The following is a 24,428-nucleotide window of genomic DNA, read 5'->3' as shown; positions in this document are numbered from 1 at the left end:
CGTTCTCTAGTTTGTAAATTTGTTTCTCACAGGGATATGGGTTAGCAATTCTGAGACTATTTTATATGTGTATTAAGTTTGAACAAATAGGTAAATATATTACGGGTAATAAGAGCCAGCTTTCTCACTGTCAGTGAAAAAAATTACAAATGAGGAGCCGGGAAAGCTAGGATGAACCTGCTAGTGTTGGGTTGGAATCAGAGATATTAGCATGAACTCACAGGCTTTTAATATATATACAGATAGGTAGATATAGAAATATAGATATGTGTATATAAATGTGTTAGTATACATGCTTATATTTCCTAGCTCTGTCCACTGAGAGGGTCTAAAAGCAATGGCATTACAGTAGCAATGAGTACACCTAGTGCCCAGATCTTGATTTCTAAATAATCATTCTCCAATAAAAGGAACCAGGGCTCCTTGGAGAAGTGGTTGCATCCAGAGCTGAGGCAGAAAGTATACAAAATGAGGCTGGAGCATCTTGTGGTGCCAGAAAGTAAGGGAGCGCTAAAAGAAGAACTGAAAGAAGGAAAGAAAGGAAGGCGGGAAGGAAGGGAGGAAGGGAGGGGGGAAAGAAGGAAGAAAGGAAGGAGGGAGAAAGAAAGAGAGAGAGGGAGGGAGGGAGGGAAGGAGGGAGACAGAAAGAAAAGGGCATGTTAAAAAGACATGGGAACCACTTGATAGAACTCCTATTGGACAAAGCTGGAACAATTTGAGCCACAAAATCTATAATGATAGTGTTAGATTATAACTCATAGGAAAAAATAAATATCTAAGAGCCCATACTAACATAAACAAATTATTGGATAAGCAAATGGTGGAGAAGAGGCAAACCTTTCTTTCAGAGAGATTCCAAATAATAAATGTATAAAGAATAAAGGAAATAGTAAATCACCATTGGAACATCACAATAATAATTGTTGCAGACAAATCCACCAAAGAATGCTTAAATTAGTGTTTGGAAATTCAAGGGGAAAATAAGATATTTGTATAGTCTCAAAGTTTACATCCCAATATATTTATTAATTAAAAAGGGGAAAAATTAGTAATTTTACAGTGGACAAATCCAGTAGACGCCACTTTAACCATATGATCTAGGTTATCATAACAAGCAATAAAACATCAACATCGTGTACCTCCTCATCTGATGCAGTGAAAAGGGCATATTGCTTCTGTGGTATTCTTGCTAAAAATCCATAATCTCAGTCTAATGAGGAAACATCAGACAAACACAATTGAGACCATTCTACAAAATAACTGATCAGTACTCTTCTAAAGGGTCAAGGTCATGAATGACAAGGACAAATTGAGGAACCATCACAGATTGAAGGAGACTAAGGAGATGTGTTGGACAGACTTCAAGGTGGCCCCCATAGTTTTCCCTCTGGTATTTATGCCTTTGTGTAATCCCCTCCCCTTAAGTGTGGGCAGGACCTGTGACTTATTTCTAACCAGTGGAATGTGGTAAAAGTGATGGGAGGTATGTGATTCTGGCTACGTCCCTCTGATTATATACAAATGCAGCCTCTGTCTTGCAATGGAGTCTCTCTCTATTTTTCTGGCTTTGAAGAAGCCAGCTGCCATGAATCCTACAACCACAAGAAAATGAATTCTGCTAACAGCTTGAGGGAGTTGAGAAGAGGATTCTTTCCCAGTTGAACCTCCAGATAAGAACCCAGGCCTTAACGGTACCTTAATTGCAGCCTCGTAAGCAGAGACCCAGCTAAGCCATGACTCCTATAAGCGGCCTGTGAGGTAATAAATATGTGTTAAGTTACTAAATTTGGGGTAATTTGTTACACAGCATAGGACACCTATACAGGAGCTATAACCAGTGAATGATATGTGGGATCCTCAATTGGATCCTGAAACACCAAAAGGACATTTGTCAAAAAACTAATGAAATCCTAATAAAGTCAATAGTTTTTGTACCAGTGTTAATTTCTTTTTTTCTTTTCTGTCTTTTCTTTTCTTTTCTTTTGTGTGTGTGGCTTAAACAACAGAAATGTATTTTCTCACAGTTCTGGAAGCTGGAAAGGGCAAGATCAAGGTCCAGTTGGTGCAATTTCTGGTGAGGGCTCTCTTCTTGGCTTCATACCGTGTCCTCACAGGGCTTTTCTTTGGTGTGTGTGTGTGTGTGTGTGTGTGTGTGTGTGTGTGTGTGTGTGTGTGTGTGTGGAGAGAGAGAGAGCTCTCTGGTCTCTTTCCCTCTGTCTCTCTCTCTCTCTCTTTTTATTTAGATATAACCAATGTTAATTTCTTAGTTCTGATAATTGTATTATGGTTATATAAGATAGTAACATTACAGGAAGCTGGGTGAGGAATATAGGGGAACTCTCTGCACTAATTTTACAATCTTTCTGTAAGTCTAAATTTATTTCAAAATTTAAAAATTAATAAAAGTGTATCAAATTTACAAGCTTTAGCACAGCAAAGGAAACCATAAACAAAATGAAAAGACAATCTACAGAATGGGAGAAAGTATTTGCAAATGATGCGACCAACAAGGGCTTAATTTCTAACATATACAAACAGCTCATATAGCTCAACAACAAAAGAACAAACAACCCTATCCAAAAATGGGCAGAAGACCTAAATAGACATTTTGCCAAAGATATACAGATGGTCAACAGGCACATGAAAAGATGCTCAACTTCACTAATTATTAAAGAAATGCAAATCAAAACTACAGTGAGGTATCACCTCACACCAGTCAGAATGGCCATCATTAAAAAGTCCACAGGACTTCCCCAGTGGCGCAGTGGTTAAGAATCCACCTGCCAATGTAGGGGACATGGTTTCGATCCCTGGTTAGGGAAGATCCCACATGCCGCGGAGCAACTAAGCCCATGCACCACAACCACTGAGCCTGCACTCTAGAGCCCACAAGCCACAACTACTGAGGCTGCATGGCACAACTGCTGAAGGCTGCATGCCTAGAGCCCGTGCTGTGCAACAAGAGAAGGCACTGCAATGAGAAGCCCGCTCACTGTGATGAAGAGTAGCCCCCGCTACTCTTGCAACTAGAGAAAGCCCGCGTGCAGCAACGAAGACCCAACACAGCCAGAAATAAATAATAAATAAATAAATAATTTTATATTTTAAAAAATGTCCACAAATAACAAATGCTGGAGAGGGTGTGAAGAAAAGGAAACCCTCCTACACTATTGGTGGGAATGTAAGTTGGTACAGCCACTGTGGAAAACAATATGAAGGTTCCTCAGAAAACTAAAAATAGAGCTACCATATGACCCAGCAATCCCACTCCTGGGCATATATCCGGACAAAACTATAATTCAAAAAGATACATGCACCCCTATGTTCATAGCAGCACTATTCACAATAGCCAAGACATGGAAGCAACCTAAATGTCCATCGACAGATGAATGGATAAAGAAGATGTGGTACATACATACAATGGAATACTACTCCGCCATAAAGAAGAACCAAATAATGCCATTTGCAGCAACATGGCTGCAACTAGAGATGATCATGCTAAGTGAATTAAGTCAGAAAAATAGACAAATACCATATGCTATCACTTATATGTGGAATCCAAAACATGACACAAATGAACCTATCTATGAAACAGAATCATAGACATAGAGAACAGACTGATGGTTGCCAAGGGGGAAGGGGTTGGGGGAGGGATGGAGTGGGAGGTTGGTGTTAGCAGATGTAAGCTTTTATCTATAGAATGGATAAACAACAAGGTCCTACTGTAGAGCACAGAGAACTATATTCAATATCCTATGATAAACCATAATGAAAAAGAATATACAAAAAAGAATGTATATATATGTATAACTAAATGACTTTGCTGTACAGCAGTAATTATCACAACATTGTAAATCACCTATACTTCAGTAAAAAAAAAAAAATAATAAAAAGTGTATCACTTGCAGTATTCCTTGCTATCACTCTCTTGGTTAAGAGTCATATTTTATTTTGTTATTTGGAGTCTAAAATGAAAAGAAGAGGTAGAAAGAGACAAAAAAGAAAGAGGAATGATTAAAAAGCATGTGAGCACGTGACCATTTTTTAATGAGAAAGAGATATTATAATTGGAATTAATAGTGAAGGAGCATAAGGATAGCCCTGAGATCTGCCCATTCCCAGAAAAAAGGACCATGTGGAAACTTTAGGTCCAACGTGCCTGCACACCCAGAACTGCGCAGCCCGGGACAGGGCCAGGCAACTGCTCCTAATTTGGAGAAGGCAAAAATTTAAATGTGAGACAGTGAGGAATTCAGTATTGGCAGCAGAAGTGGAAAGAAAAACCAAGAAAAGCCATTAAGCAGTTGCCATGAAGCAATGGAATTCACGAGGAAGTAGAGGTTTGAGGTAAAGAAGCACAGACACTGTAGAAGCACAGACCTAGAAAAACTGTCACAATAATATCAGATTCTCTGGAGCAGGGAACAAAGGACCTCTGATGCCGGGCTGCTGGAGCTTCAGTGTGCATCTCAAAGACATTCCAGGAGACTTTTCCATCACCCAGCAGACTCTCAGATCAGAAGCTCTGAATGTCAGCAAAGTGTCCTTTCACCTCAGCCCCACAAGACACCAATCAACTCCTACAAACATGACTAATTTTTAAGTTTAATATTCATTATTAAAATTTTCACCATTATTATCTTAAATCTAGACTGGAAATCAGAAAAATATGGCCTGCATATTTTTGTATGGCCCAAACTAGGAATGGTTTTTATAATTTAAAATAGTTGAAAATAATCAAAAGAATAATAACATTTTGCGATGTGAAAAATTATATGAGACTCAAATTTTGGTATAAGTAAGTAAAGTTTTATTGAAACCCACCCACAGTCATTCACTTACATATATTCTAGGTCTGCTTTTGACTATAATGGCAGAACGGAGTGGTTGCAACAGAGATTGTATGGCCTGCAAACCTAAAATATTTATTCTCTGATACTTTACAGAAAAAGGTTCCTGACCTCTGCTCTGGACAAACAAAGCAAGCCTTGATTATAGCATTTGCCCATTTCTATAGTCAAACAGACCGACCATCCTCAGCTGGGATTCCAGCCCAGATCTTCACTCCATTGCCACGGCCTCAGTGGCTTGAAACAATAACATACTTCAGTTCTAACGGTTAGCAATGCATCAGATCACTATCTCAGATCCATGAAATTTCAAAGCAACTTACCCCTCTTTGCCTCTTGGGTAAATTGTTAACTCAGTTATAACTATACCTGCATTCCTTGTAATTTTATTTGCATGGTCCTTTCAGAAAAACAACCAGTTTTTTCAAATGTGGGGATTAGAACGTTGAATTTTTTTTCTTTCTGGATGAAATATATCACTCTCACATATTCTGAGTTCTGAATAAAAGATATTTCCATATTTTTAAGTAGTTGAAAAGAATGGTATTATTTCAGACTTTCAGCATAAACACTGGATCACTCCATATTCAGAGTAAGCCTTATAGAAGAAACAGATGAGTGAGAGCACCCAAAGGAGTTGTGATAACAGCAATATTCATTCCATCCCGAAATGTTACTGCATCATGAAGTGCAAAGAGGGCTTTAACAAAATGAGAATCTGGTCCTCCTATCTCAGTCAATTATTAAATGCTTTCCACACACACTCACTACTCACTTCTCTGTTCACATTGGTATGTGAAATTTTTGTCTCCATTAAAATGAGCCAGCCATCTTGGGAATGTTTTTTGAATAGAACCAAAAATAAAATGCTAATAAGTTGAACATGTATGTACGTGCAACATAAAAAGCACCTGTGTCTAATAGGAGTTCGAAATTATTATATCTAAAATCTTTAAACACTATTCTAATAGGAAGCAATTATTTTACCTCATTTGTCACATGACAAGCTCAGCAATGTTGACTTAGGTAGCAGATTCACACCAGATACAAACATTCCCCAAAATGGTGGAGTTATGAGGGTCTCAAACTAATTCATAGGACATTTTCCAATTAAGTATGGAAAAAAATCATCTGTGGGATTCTGTAAACTTTTCCCTGCCTAAAAAAGAAACATTCTCAAACTTAGTCCTACTTATCCATTCTATTCCTTAATCCATTTGGCCATAGACACCTTTTTTCATTTTAGAATTCTGATGAGAAAGCATTAGCTAAACACATTGATGGTCTAATTATTGGGGTTTTTTTACAAATACAAATTCCCAAGGTGGTGCAAAAAAAGTGAGGTTGAGTTGTTAAGATTAATTTGTTGTTTTAGGCCCAACGCCCAGTTGGCTAAGTCATGACAATGAAGCTAATGCACATAGCACTTGACACTATCCTAAGTGCTGTACATATATATTAATTCACTTAACCTTCAGGACAACCAGTAAAGCAGGTAATATCGCTATGTTCTTTGTTTTAGAAGAGGAAATGAGGCACAAAGAAGTTACGTACCTATGTAAATGGCAGAGTCAGGATTCAAATCCAGAGAATCTGGCTATGCATGCAACCCCTCCCATGCCTGTGCATGAAATACTCTTTTTTTAAAAAATTCTTTTCATTTATTTTATTTATTATTTATTATTATTATTTTTTTGCCATACCACACAGCATGTGGGATCTTAGTTCTCCGACCAGGGATAGAACCCCCACCCCCTGCGTTGGAAGACTGGAGTCTTAACCACCGGACCACAAGGGAAGTCCATTAAATACCTTTTTAATAAAAAGTATTAAACAAGGGGCTTCCCTGGTGGCGCAGTGGTTTAGAGTCCCCCTGCCGATGCAGGGGATACGGGTTCGTGCCCCGGTCCGGGAAGATCCCACATGCCGCAGAGCGGCTGGGCCCGTGAGCCATGGCCGCTGAGCCTGCGCGTCCGGAGCCTGTGCTCCGCAACGGGAGAGACCACAACAGTGAGAGGCCCGTGTACCTCAAAAAAAAAAAAAAAAGTATTAAACAACAATGTTCACTACCTTGGAGTTGTTAGTAGAAAAGTCATTCTGCATAAGTGAAAAGAAGAACCTAAGTGGCTTTAGAGACTATCAATAATTTTTTATCTTAAAGCTTTAAAAGATATTCTTTTTAAATTTTTTCAAGTGCCTCCAACAAGAACTAACCCCCAGTTCCTGCACTATGTGTCCAGACAGACACCGGCTAGGGAAAGGGCATTTTTATTTACTAGCTTTGTTCGCATATGTTCATCTGGAGAACTTTTAAGACAACTTGTTCTCTTAAGTCGGTTTATGAGTCCTTGAAAATGTGTTCATAATGTCAGTTTGCTTAGCAAACCCTTTATTGGAGATGATGTTTTTGCACTTATATCTTGAGCCCTGCCCAGGTTGAATAATCAGAAATCTCATATCAGTTGAGTCCAAAGGAAGAAGCTTGACTTCTGTAGAAAAGCAGGCATCAGAGCCTTTTATTGACCAAACTTCTTTCCTTGCTAGCTTCCAGGGTACAGAGAATAAATTAAGCATTATTTTAAAATCATAAATAAATTCTCCTTCCTGGGAAAGTTCTTTAAAGATATTCCTATAGATTCAACCAAAGCGCTGGAAAATGATAAAAACTCAGCAAACAAGAGTTCTTTTCAGGCTTGCCATTGCCTGTGGTAGGAGGGTAGGTGATTCATCACTTACTTTTACTCCATAGTGAAAGGAACTTAAAATCCCTGGACCTTCCCCAGCCGACATGGAGGGAGGGGCTGATGAAGTGGCAGCTTGTTGCACTTGAGTTTGATGTAACCTCGTTGAGTCAGGAGGTTTGCAATGCGGTCTTGGCTGTGCCGTGAGACAGAAGCAAGGCTTAGAACAATCTCTTCTTTCTTTTTAACAACTTTTTGAAATATAATTCACATAGCATAAAATTCACCCATTCAAAGTGTACAATTCCATGGACTTTAGTATATTTACAGAGTTGTGCTGTACATCCATCACCAAAATCAAATTTAGAATATTTTCATTATCCCCCAAAGAAACCCTGCACTCATTGGCCATCACCCCATAATTCCCCCATCCTCCAGTGGGCAACCGCTAATCAACTTTTTATCTCTACAGATTTGCTTATTCTGGATATTTCATACAAATGGAGTCATAAAATATGTGGCCTTTTGAGTCTGGTTTCTTTCACTTAGCATAATATTTCAAGGTTCATCCATGTTGCAGCATGCATCAGTACCTCATTTCTTTTCATGGCTCCATTGTATGAAAATACCACTTTTTCTTTATTCATTATTGATGGACATTTGGGTAGTTTCCACCTTTTGGCCACTGTGAATGGTGCTGCTATGAACATTTATGTGTGAGTTTTTGTGTAGACATATGTTTCCATTTCTCTTGGGTACATACCTAGGAGTGGAATTGCTAGGTCATATGCTAACTGTATGTTTAATGATTTGAGGAACTGCCAGACTGTTTTCTTAAGTGGCTGCATTGTTTTACATTCCCACCAACAAGGTATGAGTGTTCCAATTTCTCCATATCTTGGCTAACACTTGTTACTGTCCATCTTTTTTATTAGAGCCATGCCGGTGGGTGTGAAGGAGTATCTCGTTGTGGTTTTGCTTTGCATTTTCCTGATGGCTAATGATGTTGAACATCTTTTCATGTGCTTATTGGCCATTTGTATAACTTCTTTGGAGAACTTCCTATCCATCACATAGTTTTTCTCTGCTTTGGTTTTCCCTCTCACGGGAAAGGTATTGCAATACAACACCTGTCACTGGCTTTGTTCACCTTGTTACAAAACACAACCTCTAGCAAATCATGGGAACAGATTTATAAAGCATATGAATCAGTCAGTGATTACATGCATTAACAAAGTATTGATTTTAACAGAGCTCAAGACTTCAATAAAAACTTGAAGAGAGCTCAAAGTCCATGGCAAATGGCTTGTCTTAGGTCTCATAGACTCTAAAGGGCCCATTTTAAAATTCAAGGCATTATTCTTGAGCCTATCACTCAGAATAAGGTTCAGTCACAGGATATCAGAGGAAGCATTCCAAATAGATAGATCAATGAAATGGGGTGGTCACATCATGTGACTCAGAGCCTTTCAAAACCCAAATTGGGTAACTGGCCATCACAATTTGCCTGGGAATGTCCTAAGTCCTGGGAAGCCCTTTAGTCCTGGGTAAACCCAGTTGGTTAGTCACCCCAGAGCCACCCTCATACTCCCAGTTATGTAGGTAATAGAATTATAAATGAGGACACAGTAAAGAGCAGAGGCTACGTCTTTAGGCCTTGCTGGCAGCACCAGTTTGAATTCTGGCTTGTGAATTTTGGCATGCTACTTTATCTCTGTGAGCCTCAGAGAAGTTCCATTGAGATATGGTGGGGTCAGACCTAATGTGCTTTAAGTTCAACCACATTAAGGGTACGTTTCATAACTAGTCAATGGTAACTTTGAAAATCCTTCAAATGCAAAACCAAGTACAATTCCATAAAAATACATGGTTTGGTGTGGTCAATGTTGAAGATAATTTTAACAGATTCTCTAACTCTTCATTGATCACTCTCAATGAATTCCTCCCTCTTTCTTCTATCGCCACTCTTTTTTTAAAATTTAAATTTATTTATTTGTTTATTTTTGTCTAGGGTCTTCATTTGGGGTCTTCGTTTCTGTGCGAGGGCTTTCTCTAGTTGCGGCAAGCGGGGGCCACTCTTCCTCACGGTGCGCGGGCCTCTCACTATTGCGGCCTCTCTTGTTGCGGAGCACATGCTCCCGACGCGCAGGCTCAGTAGTTGTGGCTCACGGGCCTAGTTGCTCCGTGGCATGTGGGATCATCCCAGACCAGGGCTCGAACCCGTGTCCCCTGCATTGGCAGGCAGATTCTCAACCACTGCGCCACCAGGGAAGCCCTATCGCCACTCTTAGACCAACACCAGGAACAATAGTTTGACTTTTTGGCTCAAACCCTTGGAGTCACCCCCAGTCTTCCTGAAGTTTTCAGATGACAAGCATTGCTGTTTTCAGGCACAGCTGTATCTACTTCTGGGCGGATACTCATCAGGTAGACTAGCAGGGCCGTTTCATGCATTATTTGAATTCTCTTTCTCTTTTTGCTAAGGACACATGAGACACGCAATAGAATTCTTGCAAGGTAAATGTGTGTATGTTGTTGACTCCATTGTGAAGTATCTAAACCACTTACAGAGAGCTGAGTAAGCGTCAGTAGAAAGACCCTCAGACAGGTCCAAGAAGAGGTCAAAGCCCCCTGAATCTTTTTGTGATTGAGGTGGCAGCTCATAAGTTCCCCTCCCAAGGGAAGAGTAGTGTTCGAGAGTGCAGAGCCCAGTTCACAACTCTGGAATTGGTCCCACTTTGATGACTCTCCCATGGCCACTGTTCTGGAAGTCTGCCCAGGTCTGCCCCACCTGGCCTATCATTTCATACACAGATCAATGATTGGCATGTGTTAATGTGCCGGTCTCAGACTATCAATAACCAATGTTGTGGCTGGACCAGCCCTTGTCGTTCTTATTATGATTGCAAGATGTCCTTCAGCAATGACCACCAGGAAACGCTTAAAAAATAAAGGTTTATTATTTACAGGACCTGGAAATTACACAGCACACCGAGGGCCACGCAGCAAGGTCACAGGTAGAGAAAGTGAGAGAGAGTGTGAGGGCCTGGGATTCTGCTTTTACTGTGGTCAAGGCCTAGGGTTTTGAGGTCTGATTCCTTATTGGTGAATTTAAAACATAAGAGCGGGATTTAAAGCACAGAAAGAGAAAAACAAATGGCGCAAATAGTTATCGAAATCGACCAAGATCTCTAAAACAAAGGAGCCTCAACAGGGGGAGGTGGCCTGGCTCTTTATCTAACTGTGGCTGGCAATGTGTTTATTCCAAATAGCCACCTTTGAAGTGGATGCCTCTCTGTGGCAATCAAAGCTTAAGGTCAGGTACTTGCATTACAAAAAAAAGAAAAACAAACAAAAAGACACAACCAACTCTCAACATTTACACTCCAGCATACCATAGTCAGCTGGGTGCCCAGAAGAGCAGTTCAGTTCAATCAGCTGGATCTAGAGTGTCAGGGTCTGCTCTGGGGAGTAGCAGGGCTCCAGAACTTGAGGTTGGTAATGACCTCCGGAAGAATATAATACCCCTCCCCTTAACATCTAACAGGAATAGGTAGAAATAGAGTGGGAAGACAGAGGTACCATTTGCCAGGAAAACTAGAGCATTCAGAACTTTACCTGGAACTACAAAGTGGTACTTTGCCAATGCCATGGCTTTAGATTCTTTGCTACTGTTATTTTTATTTAGTCTTCGGGATGTTCCCCAGTGATGCCTTTTAATAAAAGGCAAACCCTTTGTGTCAGCTGAAGCAGAAGGCCCTCACTGGCGAGGTAGCAAAAGACTGCAACAACTTAGATGCCCGTCAGTAGAGGAATGGCTAAGAGGATTACGGTATAGTCTTCTATTAAAATACTAGGCAGTCATTAAAAAGAACAAAGTGAAGCCATCTTCTAATATGGAACTCTCTGTGAGACATATTCAGTGAACAAAACCAGGAACACGACAGGTACATTGATACTACCATTTATGTAAAAAGGGGAAGGGGAGCTAAGGAGATAAGTACATACAGATATGCTTATACATATTTGTATTGAATATCTCTGGAAAGATGCATAAAAAACTATCAGTAGTGGTTGCCTCTTTGAAGAGGAATCAGGGATAGAAGACTTGCTTTCATTGCATGTTCTTTTGTACTGTTTGATTTTTTTTTTACATGTGCTTATATTAAACTTAAAAAAATAATAATATGGGGACTTCTCTGGTTGTCTAGCAGTTAAGACTCCCTTAACCACAGGTTCGATTCCTGGTCGGGCAACTAAGATCCCACATGCTGCGTGGTGAGGCCAAAAACTAAAAAAAAAAAAAGGAAGTCCTATTACAAGAGAAAAAAACTCCTACATCTCATCTGTATTAAAGCTGTATTAAAGCAGAGTGGTGAGCAATAGAATTCCTATTATTCTTTGGGTTTTTTTGTTTTGTTTTGTTTTTTTCTTTTCTGGCAAGAAAGTTTTGCGATCTTTAAGTAAAGTAGTCCATATCTGAGTTAGACTGTTTCCCACATACTACTGAAAAAAATTTTCCAGCAGTCTTTCAAAGACAAAGAATGAATCAGTTAATAATAGTGCCTGGATTGGAATTTAGATTTACAATGGTCATGCTCATTTTACATTAATCCAACAGAAACTCTCACTTGATTCTTAGGAAATGAATATGTAATAAAGGCTGAAGAGGCAAATGATTTCATAAAAACAACTTCAAATTTCTATTAGTAGCAAAGACTAAAAACTATTTGAAAAACTGTCAGAGCCAGAATTTACAACCAGAGAAAACATGAGTACACCCAGCTGATCAGAATTGGGTGAGATTTAAGTTTCTCTGAGGGGGGAAAAAATGACAATTTAGATTGATCCTTCATTCATTCTACAAGGTTTTTACTGAGTCCTCACCCAGTTGATGCCAGGCACAGTGCAAGGTGCTAGAGATGCAAATGGAAGGAGATATAGCTGTCATTTTTACTCACCCAGAATCCATTTCTACCTTTCCTGGTGACAGCATCTTGATTTTCCTTTGGGAAAACACTCATTCCGTATTCTTGGCTCATGTGGTTCCTTCAAGAGAGACTAGCCTTGCACCCTGCCTCCCATGACCACCACCAACCACAGGTATAGGAGGAGTAACTGGAAATTTTAAGCCCCTGGCCACAGTGCTGTGCATGGAACTCAAGAAAAGTAATCTGGGACTTCTGTGGAACTATCAAGGAGATAAAGATCTCCCTCCAAAGGAGACTGTAGCTGTGAGAATGTGAGGGGGCCAGTAGCTTGACAAGGAGACCAACAGAAACAAAAGTAGAGCAGAGAGAGACAGAGTCTGGGTACCATCATTTGGATATTAGATCCAGCTACACCCAAACTAGATCGCTCCCTGGACTTTTTAGTGCTAGGAACTAATATTAGTTTTCTTTCTTTCTTTCTTTTTTTTTTTTTTTGCTTAAATCAGTGAGTAATATATTTGTCACTTGAAACCAGAATGCTCCTGGCAAATAGAGGTGATACAAGACTGTTCCTTCCTCTAAGATGCTTGGGTCCTTCTGGAAGAGGCAGACATAAAGTAACTAAATAAGAATTAAGTTACTTTGTGACGGGTGGTGCTCTGACAAAGTAGGTACCTGGTGCTGTGGGAACACAGAAAGGCACAGAAAATGTGGTGAGACATCTTAGAGTTGTAAATGGTATTAGAGTTTATGGAACTAATCCTCTCATTCAAATAAAGACTCCGAAGCTCAGACTCATTCAAGAGATGCAAAGGAGCTAAGAATGGTTCTGAACTGTAATCTACCCTCTAGCATGAAAGCAATTTTTAAATAGCATTTTTTCCTAATAACTAAAAATTATACATACTCATTATAGAAAATTTAGAAAATATAAGAAAAGCCAAAGAATAACATAAAAATCACCCATGCTACTCACTCATCAACCAAGGATATCCACTGTTAAAATTTTGGTCAATACTCTTCCAATCTTTCTCCATAAATTCTTTAAAAAATTTTTTTTGCAAAATGGAATCATATTTATTTGTTATCTGTTTCTTAAATTCAACACTACATTATAACATTTACCTATATTATTAGACATTTTTCAAAAAATACTTAATTGGCTGCATAACCAATCTCCTCTTGGATGCTTAGGCTGCTTCCAGTTTATTACTATTATATGCAATACAGAGATGAATGTCCTTAGAGATAAATCTTTGTGGCCATCCTGATTATTTCTTTAGGACAAATTTCCATCCATGGAATTGCTAGATCAAAGAATTCACGTATCTTAAAATAAAAGTTCACATTTCAATTTTAAGCCAAATAGGTAAATATTTTACAACACAAACTTAACTTTTACTAGAAGGGGCACAAAACTCAAGTCAGTTGCACACAAGAAGCTACATGTATTATAATAGTAGGGATTATCATCCTAAGGAGAGAAGGAGGGAATAATTTCACTGAGGCAGAATTCCTGCCTTTGGAGAGAGGAAGGACGACATGGATACACAACTTGAACCTGTTAATGTGTAACAAGCTATAAAGTCTAAGCAGTAAGGTATTAAAAAGAAACGTTATAAACATGAAGAGAGCTCTTCAACTTATCCTTCTTTATTTTATTTTATTTTATTTTTTGCCGCACTGCGCGGCTTGTGGGATCTCAGTTCCCTGACCAGGAACTGAATCCGGGCCACGGCAGTGAAAGCCCGGAATCCTAACCACTAGGCCACCAGGGAACTCCCCACTTATCCTTCTTTAAATCCATCCGTTACACGTCCTATCTCCCAGAGTCGCTGACCCCAAGCACAAATCAGATCATGCCATGTCCTTGCCCAAACTTTTTCATGGCTCCCTACTACCTCCTGATTACAATTCTTTAAAGAGGCATTCGGGTCCCTGAAGATGTGATTGCAAAGCCATATTTAGAGCCTGATCTCCCCATAGTAACCTGTCCCAATGCACCTAATGCTGTAGACACAGCCCCCTTACACTGAGGGGTCCCCACATGGGACCACTCTATACCTTGGCCCACGTTGTTCCCATTTTCTAGAATGACATTCTCCCCTATCTCTCTGCTTGTTGAAACACTACCATTTTTCGAGGCTCAAGTATCACTCTCTCTGCAAAGCTTTCTAAGCTTATCCCAGCAAATCTCTTTTTCCTCTTGTTTAAGTTATACTTGACTGTGGGGTGCCAGATGTCCCTGTGCCCTGAAACAAACAGCTCACTGAGCATCCTCTCATCAACGAGCTCTGTGTCTAGTACATGCACATCACCAATTAAATGTCTGTGGAATAATATTTTTCAGGTATTAAACACGTGAAATGGTACAAAATTTACTAATCTAGCAGGATTGTATTTAATTTATTCTCCGTTGTTACGTCGTTATTTTAGCCACTCTGTTCTTAATCCCAGCCTTCCTAAGCAATCAAAAAGAGGCTCATTCTTGGTGGGTGGGGTGGTGTTTATAATGAACTTCAGCTTGAAATATAGCCTTTCAGCATTTACTGGCAGTGGGAAATTCCACATTATGCTTAGAGAGATTCTGGAAACTGATTTGAAATTGGACATTATACTTTATTTCAAGGAAACATGAATAAGGCTTGTACTAAAAAGAAACTGAACTAAATAAACATGTTATGTTTTCCCCTCACACTCCCCCAACACACACAGAAATCTGTGTGTCAAGTGCAATCCTTCCCTTAACAGAACCCCATGAAATGAATCTCTAGTGTCCAACTGACGAAACAGTTTTGAAAAGGGCTTTAGAACAGCTTGACTCGGTGCTGAGACCTCAGGACGAGATGAACCAAGAGAGCCTTGTCCAACTGTTGAATTGCTTTTTATGCACTTCACTCTGCCAGAAGCAGCTGAAGAATGTAGCTCAGTGTGTTTCATTACACACTGTGGGTAGTTGGTATGAGTGAGGTTGACATCAGATACTTGCCAATGAAGAAATCTGCAGTACATTTCCTAGGCTGCCTCAAAATGTAGGATGTGCAGAAATGCAGGTACATTCAGAATGGATGGGTTTTAAAAAGCTAGAGTTGTCATTTGAAACTGTTCCCAAAAGAAGGGTACATCTGCATCTCAGTGAGAAGCCCAAGAACCTCTTCACAGGAGGCTCGCGCCCGCCACCTCTGTCGTGTCGTTTGTAGGCTTTGAGCTGGAGGCTGGGACGTGGAGAGGGATCACACCCATTTCTGTCCTCATGGTGCTGCCAGTGCAGGGGAAGGTAGAGCGCTCTATAAATAACTGAATTCTGGGTGATCAGTGAATCCTGTGTATGCCATGGAGGTAACAGAGAGGAAAGCTGCGGGAATTCTGGGACCAAGCAAACAGGACAGACTTCGCAGATTCACAAGGCATGTGACACGTGAGCTGGATTTGGCAGGATAAGCAAGACTTTGCCAGTGGATGGGGGGCATAGGGTAGCCCAGGCAGATGGAGTGGTGTGTACAGAGAGGCACAGCAGCATGAAAAAACCTGCTTAGGGTAGGGAATTATAAGTGCTTCAGGGAATTACCACGGAAACATAAAGTAGAAGGTGGTGGAGAGGCAGGAGGCTAGGCTGGTGTGAAAGGAAGGGCTGAGGTCATAAAAGATGCAGCCAGCCATGTGGGCCAGGAGCTTCAGCTTTGCTCCATTCTGTGAAAGATACTTAAGCCATTAGTAGCATGGCCAGATTTGTACTCTGAAAGGCCTCTCTGTGGGAAAGTAGCTGTCCTGACAATCTTGATTTGGCCCTCCAGATCCACCCTCTCCTTCCTACTCTGTGCCTCAGGATGCTGACCTCTGCAGACAGCATCCACGGGTTCCCTTTCCCCCAGCTCGCTTGTTGTGTTTGGCAAGAGCTGGTGGGAAACCAAAGGGAGAAGGAGTGGTTAGGTACTGTATTATTCAGGGCTCTCCAGAGAGACAGAACCGTATGTGCAAATATGTAATTATATATGTATGTATGTGGTTCTATATATGTATATATATATGCATATATGTATTACCCATGTGTTTACGTATATGTGTATATGTATGTGTCATATATATATATGTATATGAAGAGAGAGTGGGAGAGAGAGAGAGAACGAGCCTCACATGATTGTAGGGGCTGGCAAGTCCAAAATCTGCAGGGCAGGCCGTCAGGCTGGAGACCCAGGGAAGAGCTGTTGCAGTCTTGAGTCTGAGGGCAGTCTGGAGGCAGAATCCTTCCTCCTCCGGGAACCTCAGTCTTTTTCCCTCTAAGGCCTTCAACTGCTTAGATGAGGCCCACTTACATTATGGAGGCTTATCTGCTTTACTCCAAGTCTACTGATTTCAGTGTTAATCACATCTAAAAAAATACTTTCCTAGCAACATCAAGACTGCTGTTTTACCAAAAACTGGGTACCACGGCCTAGCCAAGTTGTCACGTAAAATTAACCATCACAGGTACAGTACTTATTGCCTTTGCTCCCTCCCTGCCAGGCTGCAGGTTGGTACTGGCTGCACTGTTCCTGTTGGCAGGCCCTGACCTTCAGCTACAGCTCTCTCCTTGACCTTGACACAGGAGTGGTAACTGATGTACTGCTATTTCTAGTCCTTAGCTTCTTTTCACCCTGTCCACAACCTTGTAAACAGTCCCTTCATAGACTATCCTCAAGGACACCATCTCGTTATTGTATTTCTTGGCCGTTAGGATCCTGACAGAGACTCTGTGCCACCTTAGGGTTCATAATATTGAAAAACAACCCCCCCACCCCGAGAATGCAAGACCCAACCAGACACAAATCTTCACTGGACTGTAATCTCTACAAGGATGTGGATCATTTTGTTCAGGGCTCTATGTGCCTGTTACACAGTAGATGCTTAAAAATATTAATTGAATGAATGAACAATGAACATATATGTTCACTGAATGAACATATATGTCTTCTTATAGAGAAGACATATATGAATCCATGGTTAGAAGCCCCCAAAGAGAATAATATATTCAACAGGCATGCAAGTTTCTAAAAATGAAAATACTAAAAATAAAGCTGCAAATGAGTTCAATGAGAATAAAAGCAATTTTCTTGATAGTTCTAAAGAAAAAAGTGTGGCCACATAGGTAACTTTCTGATGAGGGAACATTTCTGAAAGAACACGCACAACAGAAACCTAGAAGAGGCAAGATGTATTGCTTAACTAAGGACAAATCCCTGAAACCAATATATCTCTTATCAGAAAAGTATCGGGAGACTATAACCCAGATTGCATGAAAATACTAAAGTAGACAGAAGGACCATGCCAGCACGATGCTGGAACAAGAGAGAGAAAGAGGGAGGGCCATAGAGGGATGACAGAATCACTCAAGCACTGTTTTACAGTCCTCTTTCAAACAAAAGTCTTCAAGTGAAGTGTGAAGGGCACTCACTCTAAAGAGGAGAACTGATGCTCCAGGTGGAAAAGAAAAAGTGAGGATACTTGGCCATGTAAAAGGAACTCATTTTCTCATCTCCAGGTGACCTACAAGACCAAAGGCTGAAAGAAATGGCAGATGAAAGAGATGTTATAGTCATCTCTTTCATCTCAGGGGTCTTCAAACACTGTCCCTCTGCCTGGAACAGTATAGGTAGCTTTTTTACCTACCTGACCTTACCGGCCCCTCTGCAGAGATCGCATCTCCCCTGGAGAGTCTTTCTAGACCCTCAAGAATGCTTAGTGCCTTCCCAGCTGTTCTCCCACTGTGGTTCTCCTCCGAACCCCAGATGGGTATCAAGCCATTCATCACTATACTCCTGGCACAGTTCCGTGCTCTAATCTACCTGAGGGCAGAGACTGGGTCTTCTTCACCACAGTCTCCCCGGGGCCAGCACTTGGTAGTAATAATAGTAACAACCATAATTACTATACCTAAGATACTGCTTTAGTTTCCCAAGGCTGTTGTAACAAAGTCCCACAAACTGGATCTCATAGTGTTGTCTCACAGTTCTGGAGGCTGGAAGTCTGAAATCAAAGTGTTGGCAGGGGCTTCCCTGGTGGCGCAGTGGTTGGGAGTCTGCCTGCCGATGCAGGGGACATGGGTTCGTGCCCCGGTCCGGGAAGATCCCACATGCCGCGGAGCGGCTGGGTCCGTGAGGCGGCGGGGTGGCGGGGCCCGTGAGCCATGGCCGCTGAGCCTGCGCGTCCGGAGCCTGTGCTCCGCAACGGGAGAGGCCACAGCAGTGAGAGGCCCGCGTACCGCAAAAAAAAAAAAAAAAAAAAAAAAAAAAAAAAGCTAACTTATGGGAATGGCTTACACAGTACTCCTCAAACTTTGAGGTGCCTACAAATCACTTGGAGATCCATAATCGGTAGATTCCAATTCAATAGGTCTGAGGTAGGAGAGGAGATTCTATCAGGTGCTGGCCGTAACGGAAGTACTAATTCTCCGGACTCAGAACCTACTGACTCAAGAGTCAGAGGAGTGGGGCCTCGGAATCTATGTTTTAAAGGAGTAGATTCTGAAAGGCAATTCTGATGTCTAGGCAAACTACTGGCCCAGACAAGCTAAATGTTGATGTGAATCGGCCTGCTACAAAGTCTTTCCTGATTACACTGTAGCTAAGATCAAAACATTGGAGCTAAATGATGGTAATCAGGACGTTTAAAACTGTTTGGGTAACTGTATCTCCAAAATATGTCAACCCAGAAGCAATCTCTTAGATGAGTGGTCTGACCCTGTCCTAGATAAGATATATGTTAATGATTTACATGAGATCAGAGAAACTATGCTTATCAGGTTTTTATATGGTAAAAGGATGTGTGGGAAAACTAATGTGATTGCTAAAAGAAAATCAAGATTTAATAGACTAAGACAGCTATTAGCCTAAAAGTAGTGAGATGTGAAGTAGTCGTAATAAGGTAAAGTTCTCCAACCAGGTTTATAAAATGAATTGTGGAAGTAAAAAATGGAGAAAACCTGGTTTGATCATTTTTCATATAAAAAGGACCTAGAGAGTTTAGTTGCTCACTAATTTAATATAAATCAAGGATGGCCTCTTAAATGCTTCCAGCTTAAAAGAGTTTGGGATTTCAATAATGTGCAGAACAAGATGCATTCATATACTGTCAAGGGTTTGCCTCATCTCCCAGAGGGTTTTGTTTTCTTTTCCTCTTTCTCAAAAATAGAAATAATTATGTCCAGATTTAAAATCCTTCTTTTAATGTGGCTTGATGCTGCTGAAAATAATACCTTGGCATAAGAAGAATATTTGTTGTTTCATTTAATATATATTGATTAAGCACCTAACATTGACAATAATTAATAATGATAATAGCTAACACTTATAGTACTCATATAGTACTATGTGTCAGTCTTTGGTCTAGCACATATTAGCCTTAGCCATAACCCAATAAACTATGTGATAGTATTATCCCTATTCTACACATGAGGAAACTGAGTCACAAAGACAGATATTCAATAACTCCTCTGAGGTCACACAGCTAGAGAAGGGCAGAGACAGGATTCAAACCCAGACAGCCTGGCTCCTGGATTACAGCTCTAAAACACTATACCAAATCATGTCTTTTATGCTACATTATAAGATATAGTCTCAGGGCTAACTATCCATTAAGCATAATTTCTAGACCTCCACAATACTTTAGAGGCTCACTAAATTGTTTAAATTTCTTTAAAAATCAAAAGAAAAAAATGAACTTGGGATTGAAGAAAATAATTATTTTCTTATATCAGAGAAAAAGGAAAGTTTTAGCACCCATGAACATGCATTATGGTAGGAGGAGACCCATAGGCCCAAAATGTGTCGGGCCCATGAAAGTTGATATGCAGTCCTGACAGCACTACCTATAGAAATTTTAAAAACACATTTCTATGAGAAGGCAGTCTTTTATTTTTCTCCCCTCCCACACATCCTTCCATGTGATTTGTGTCTTTTTTTTTTTTTTTTTCTAATACCCTGCCACCAAGTCAGCTGGTAGCTGGGTACAAACCTGTGTCCCTTTCAACTTCTATATGCTGGCCTGGAGCATGTGGACTGGTTAAAGCTGGAAATCTTTACTGACACGTGGAGGAATTCTGTGCTTTTTCTTCTTAGACTCTTCTGAAAGGTAAATGGTCACAATCATGCTTTTGGAAAGATAGTACTTTAACTTGGCCTTGTGATTGAACTGGAGCTCTTCTTCCTTTGAGGTGACCTGAGGGGAAGGGGAGTAACGGAGAGGGAATTCCAGGTGCAAGCAAGAACATGATCAAAGGCGAGGAAGCCGGGAGACAGGGGAAATAGTAATCCAGCAAGGGTGTGGGAGAGGATGAGTATGGCAGGTCAGAAATGGTTTATTCCACCTCCTTGCTAGAAGAATTGGACCTCTAGAGAGTATGGGGGAAGGCAGTTTGAGATAGGGCAAAATAGTACAAAATCCATTTTGTACTGGAGAAGACAATCTTGTCTGGAAGGGAAAAGGATTTCCGTAACGACTGATGCACAGAGCCTTGGGGGTTGGAAGGCATCCAAACTGCTTGTCAGGAAAGTAACATTTATCCTGGGATGGTAAGTGAGAAGGAGGCATGACTGCTATTTTGCAACGCAGATGTAAAACACTTCCCGGAAATGGAAATAACACAGGCAAGGAAGGATTCTTCTAGGGAAATTTGATCTCTTTAGCGCATAAAAGATTCTAGAAAGAGGATTTGCAGATGTGAATGGCCCTAGAGCATACAACTGAAAGTTTGAAAGCTGACTAGAGGTTAACAACTCAAAGAATTAGAGAAGATAAGGACTTTATAACATAGTCTTTAAAAATCTCTTTCTATTTTTGCTGTACTCAGCTTTCCAATTTAATTAGCATACATTCACAGAAATTCCAAGGGGGAGGTGGGGAATGATGCTATTAGAGCTCAACTAATGCAAAAGGCAAGTATTTCTGAAAGAAACACTTTCTTGGTAGTGGTAACTGCCCTCACACCAGAGCAAGAGGGGCCTCTACCCCAGCCCTGCCCCTTCAGGCTCCCACACTTTGAAGTGCCTTCCTTGAAATTTTCTAAGTCCCTTTTGGTCTGGGACCTGGACTGACACCCACTTGGCCATGTATCTGTTTTCTTCTCTGCAGAGTGTTCTCTGGCCTCTGTTCCATGCCCGTGGGGTCAAACATATGCCCCTAAGAGCTCTGAAACTCATACCTACGGGGTCCTCACAGGGGTCTGTGGCCTGGCTCCAGTTCTGGAAGGGTGGCCTGAATCGCTCCTGCCTAGGACCTAGCTTTGCATCCTTTGCTTCTTGCTGGATTTACAATCTTGCATTGATGTATGACAATGTGCATAGAGTAATGCCAACCAGAGAAGCTCATCCGAGCCTCAGGGTTTTCATTGGGGCCCCATTATGTAGACATGACTGATTGATTGATTGATCACCCACCTGGTTGAACTCAGTCTCCAGACTGGCCAGACGTTTCCCCCACCCCCCATCACCAGGGCTAATGTTGTGACTGGACTGCCCTCTTTGATTCTTATTATGATTGCAGGACACATCTCAGCAAAACCATCAGGGAACTTTGACGAACAAGATTTATTACTCACAGGTCCTGGAGGGTACAGGGCGTGCTACAAGGCCACACAAGGTCGTGGGTAGAGAGAGAAGGAGGGAGCATGGACCTGGGGTTCTGCTTTTATTAGTGCTCAAGGGTGGGGTACCTAAGGTTTCATGAGTTCACTCTTTCTTGGCAAAGTTAAGGCATAAGAGTAGGAATAAGGTGTGGGAAGGGAGAAGCAGACCACTCAAGTGGTCAGTTATCTAGGGTCACCCAGGGCTTTTCTAAAAGGGGGAATTCATGGATGGGGCGGTGCTCAACCTGGTTCCTTATCTAGCTGTTTCTATAATAAGTTCCTCACACAGCTGGCAATATGTTTATTCGAAATGAATGTCTTTGAAATGGACGCCTCAGCAACCAAAAGCTTAATGTCAGGCACTTACGTTACAATCAAAAAGTTTAAAATTAGTCACTTACACTATACATGTTCTGAGTATGTAGTCAGACATTGACTATTTGATTAGTCTCCTAAATTCCTAAACAAAAACTTTAAAAAACTGCCCTTAAAATACAAGAAGTGATTATAAGAAAAGAATATTTTAACAAACTTAATAGAACTTATTGTCCCCTTTTATAGAATGGAAAGCAAGTTTAAATGAGTCTATGTATTTTTTTCTAGTTGTAAAAGTATATATTTTTAAAGACATGGATTGCAGAAACTATGACTTGACCTCAAGAATTTGGACAATCTGTTTGCTGCCTCTTCCAAAATATTTCTTTTTTTTTTTTTTTTTGTGGTATGCGGGCCTCCCTCTGCTGTGGCCTCTCCCGTTGCGGAGCACAGGCTCCGGACGCGCAGGCCCAGCGGCCATGGCTCACGGGCCCAGCCGCTCCGCGGCATGTGGGATCTTCCCAGACCGGGGCACGAACCCAGTTCCCCTGCATCGGCAGGCGGACGCGCAACCACTGCGCCACCAGGGAAGCCCAATTTCTATATTTTTAAAAACCTATTTTTTCACATAGATGTTTATTGTTTATAGGTTTTTAAGGAATTAAGTGTTGTAGGAACACAGATGATTAAACATTAACAGGAAAAATACTTCCAAGAAGAATAGAAGATGGGGGCAATCTTTAACCCTACCATGAAGAGGTCACTATGACATCTCCACTCTTCTTATATTATTTTATTTATTTTTTTTGAGGTGCCCTTCCTTTTTTTTTTTTTTTAATTGAGGTATAGTAGATTTATAATATTGTTAGTTTCAGGTTTACAACAGCAAAATGTCTCTTTAAATTGTGACACATATCTAAAGCTAATTTCTCGGGACTTCCTTGGTGGTCCGGGGTAAAGAATCTGCCTTACGAGGGAGGAACACTCCCAAACTCATTCTACGAGGCCACCATCACCCTGATACCAAAACCAGACAAAGATGTCACAAAGAAAGAAAACTACAGGCCAATATCACGGATGAACATAGATGCAAAAATCCTCAACAAAATACTAGCAAACAGAATCCAACAGCACATTAAAAGGATCATACACCATGATCAAGTGGGGTTTATTCCAGGAATGCAAGGATTCTTCAATATACGCAAATCAATCAACGTAATACACCATATTAATAAATTGAAGGAGAAAAACCATATGATCATCACAATAGATGCAGAGAAAGCTTTCAACAAAATTCAACACCCGTTTATGATAAAAACCCTGCAGAAAGTAGGCATAGAGGGAACTTTCCTCAACATAATAAAGGCCATATATGACAAACCCACAGCCAGCATCGTTCTCAATGGTGAAAAACTGAAACCATTTCCACTAAGATCAGGAACAAGAAAAGGTTGCCCAATCTCACCACTCTTATTCAACATAGTTTTGGAAGTTCTAGCCACAGCAATCAGAGAAGAAAAAGAAATAAAAGGAATCCAAATAGGAAAAGAAGAAGTAAAGCTGTCACTATTTGCAGATGACATGATATTATACATAGAGAATCCTAAGGATGCTACCAGAAAACTACTAGAGCTAATCAATGAATTTGGCAAAGTAGCAGGATACAAAATTAATGCACAGAAATCTCTGGCATTCTTATACACTAATGATGAAAAATCTGAGAGTGAAATTAAGAAAACACTCCCATTTACCATTGCAACAAAAAGAATAAAATATCTAGGAATAAACCTACCTAAGGAGACAAAAAACTTGTATGCAGAAAACTATAAGACACTGATGAAAGAAATTAAAGATGATACAAATAGGTGGAGAAATATACCATGTTCTTGGATTGGAAGAATCAACATTGTGAAAATGACTCTACTACCCAAAGCAATCTACAGATTCAATGCAATCCCTATCAAACTACCACTAGCATTTTTTACAGAACTAGAAAAAAAAATTTCACAATTTGTATGGAAACACAAAAGACCCCAAATAGCAAAAGCAATCT

General features: G+C 40.5%; 1 protein-coding gene across 2 annotated transcripts in view; it reads right to left on the bottom strand.

Annotated features, from left to right (window-relative positions):
- Window positions 1-24,428, bottom strand: part of MINPP1 (multiple inositol-polyphosphate phosphatase 1) — a 114,434-nt gene that overhangs the window by 3,954 nt on the left and 86,052 nt on the right. Inside the window, exon 5 of one of the 2 annotated variants that reach the window (XM_055080823.1) lies at window positions 7,587-7,727. In XM_055080823.1, coding sequence (XP_054936798.1) covers window positions 7,610-7,727 — 118 coding nt within the window. In that variant the 3' untranslated portion in view covers window positions 7,587-7,609. Of the gene's footprint in view, window positions 1-7,405; window positions 7,728-24,428 lie in introns of those variants that run through there. The other variant, XM_028481031.2, reaches the window with a different exon arrangement.

This window comes from Physeter macrocephalus, chromosome 20, assembly GCF_002837175.3.
Source record: "Physeter macrocephalus isolate SW-GA chromosome 20, ASM283717v5, whole genome shotgun sequence".
NCBI classification, from domain to species: Eukaryota; Metazoa; Chordata; class Mammalia; order Artiodactyla; family Physeteridae; genus Physeter; species Physeter macrocephalus.
The sequence above is the reverse complement of the archived record's forward strand: the minus strand, read 5'-3'. Positions and strand labels throughout refer to the sequence as shown.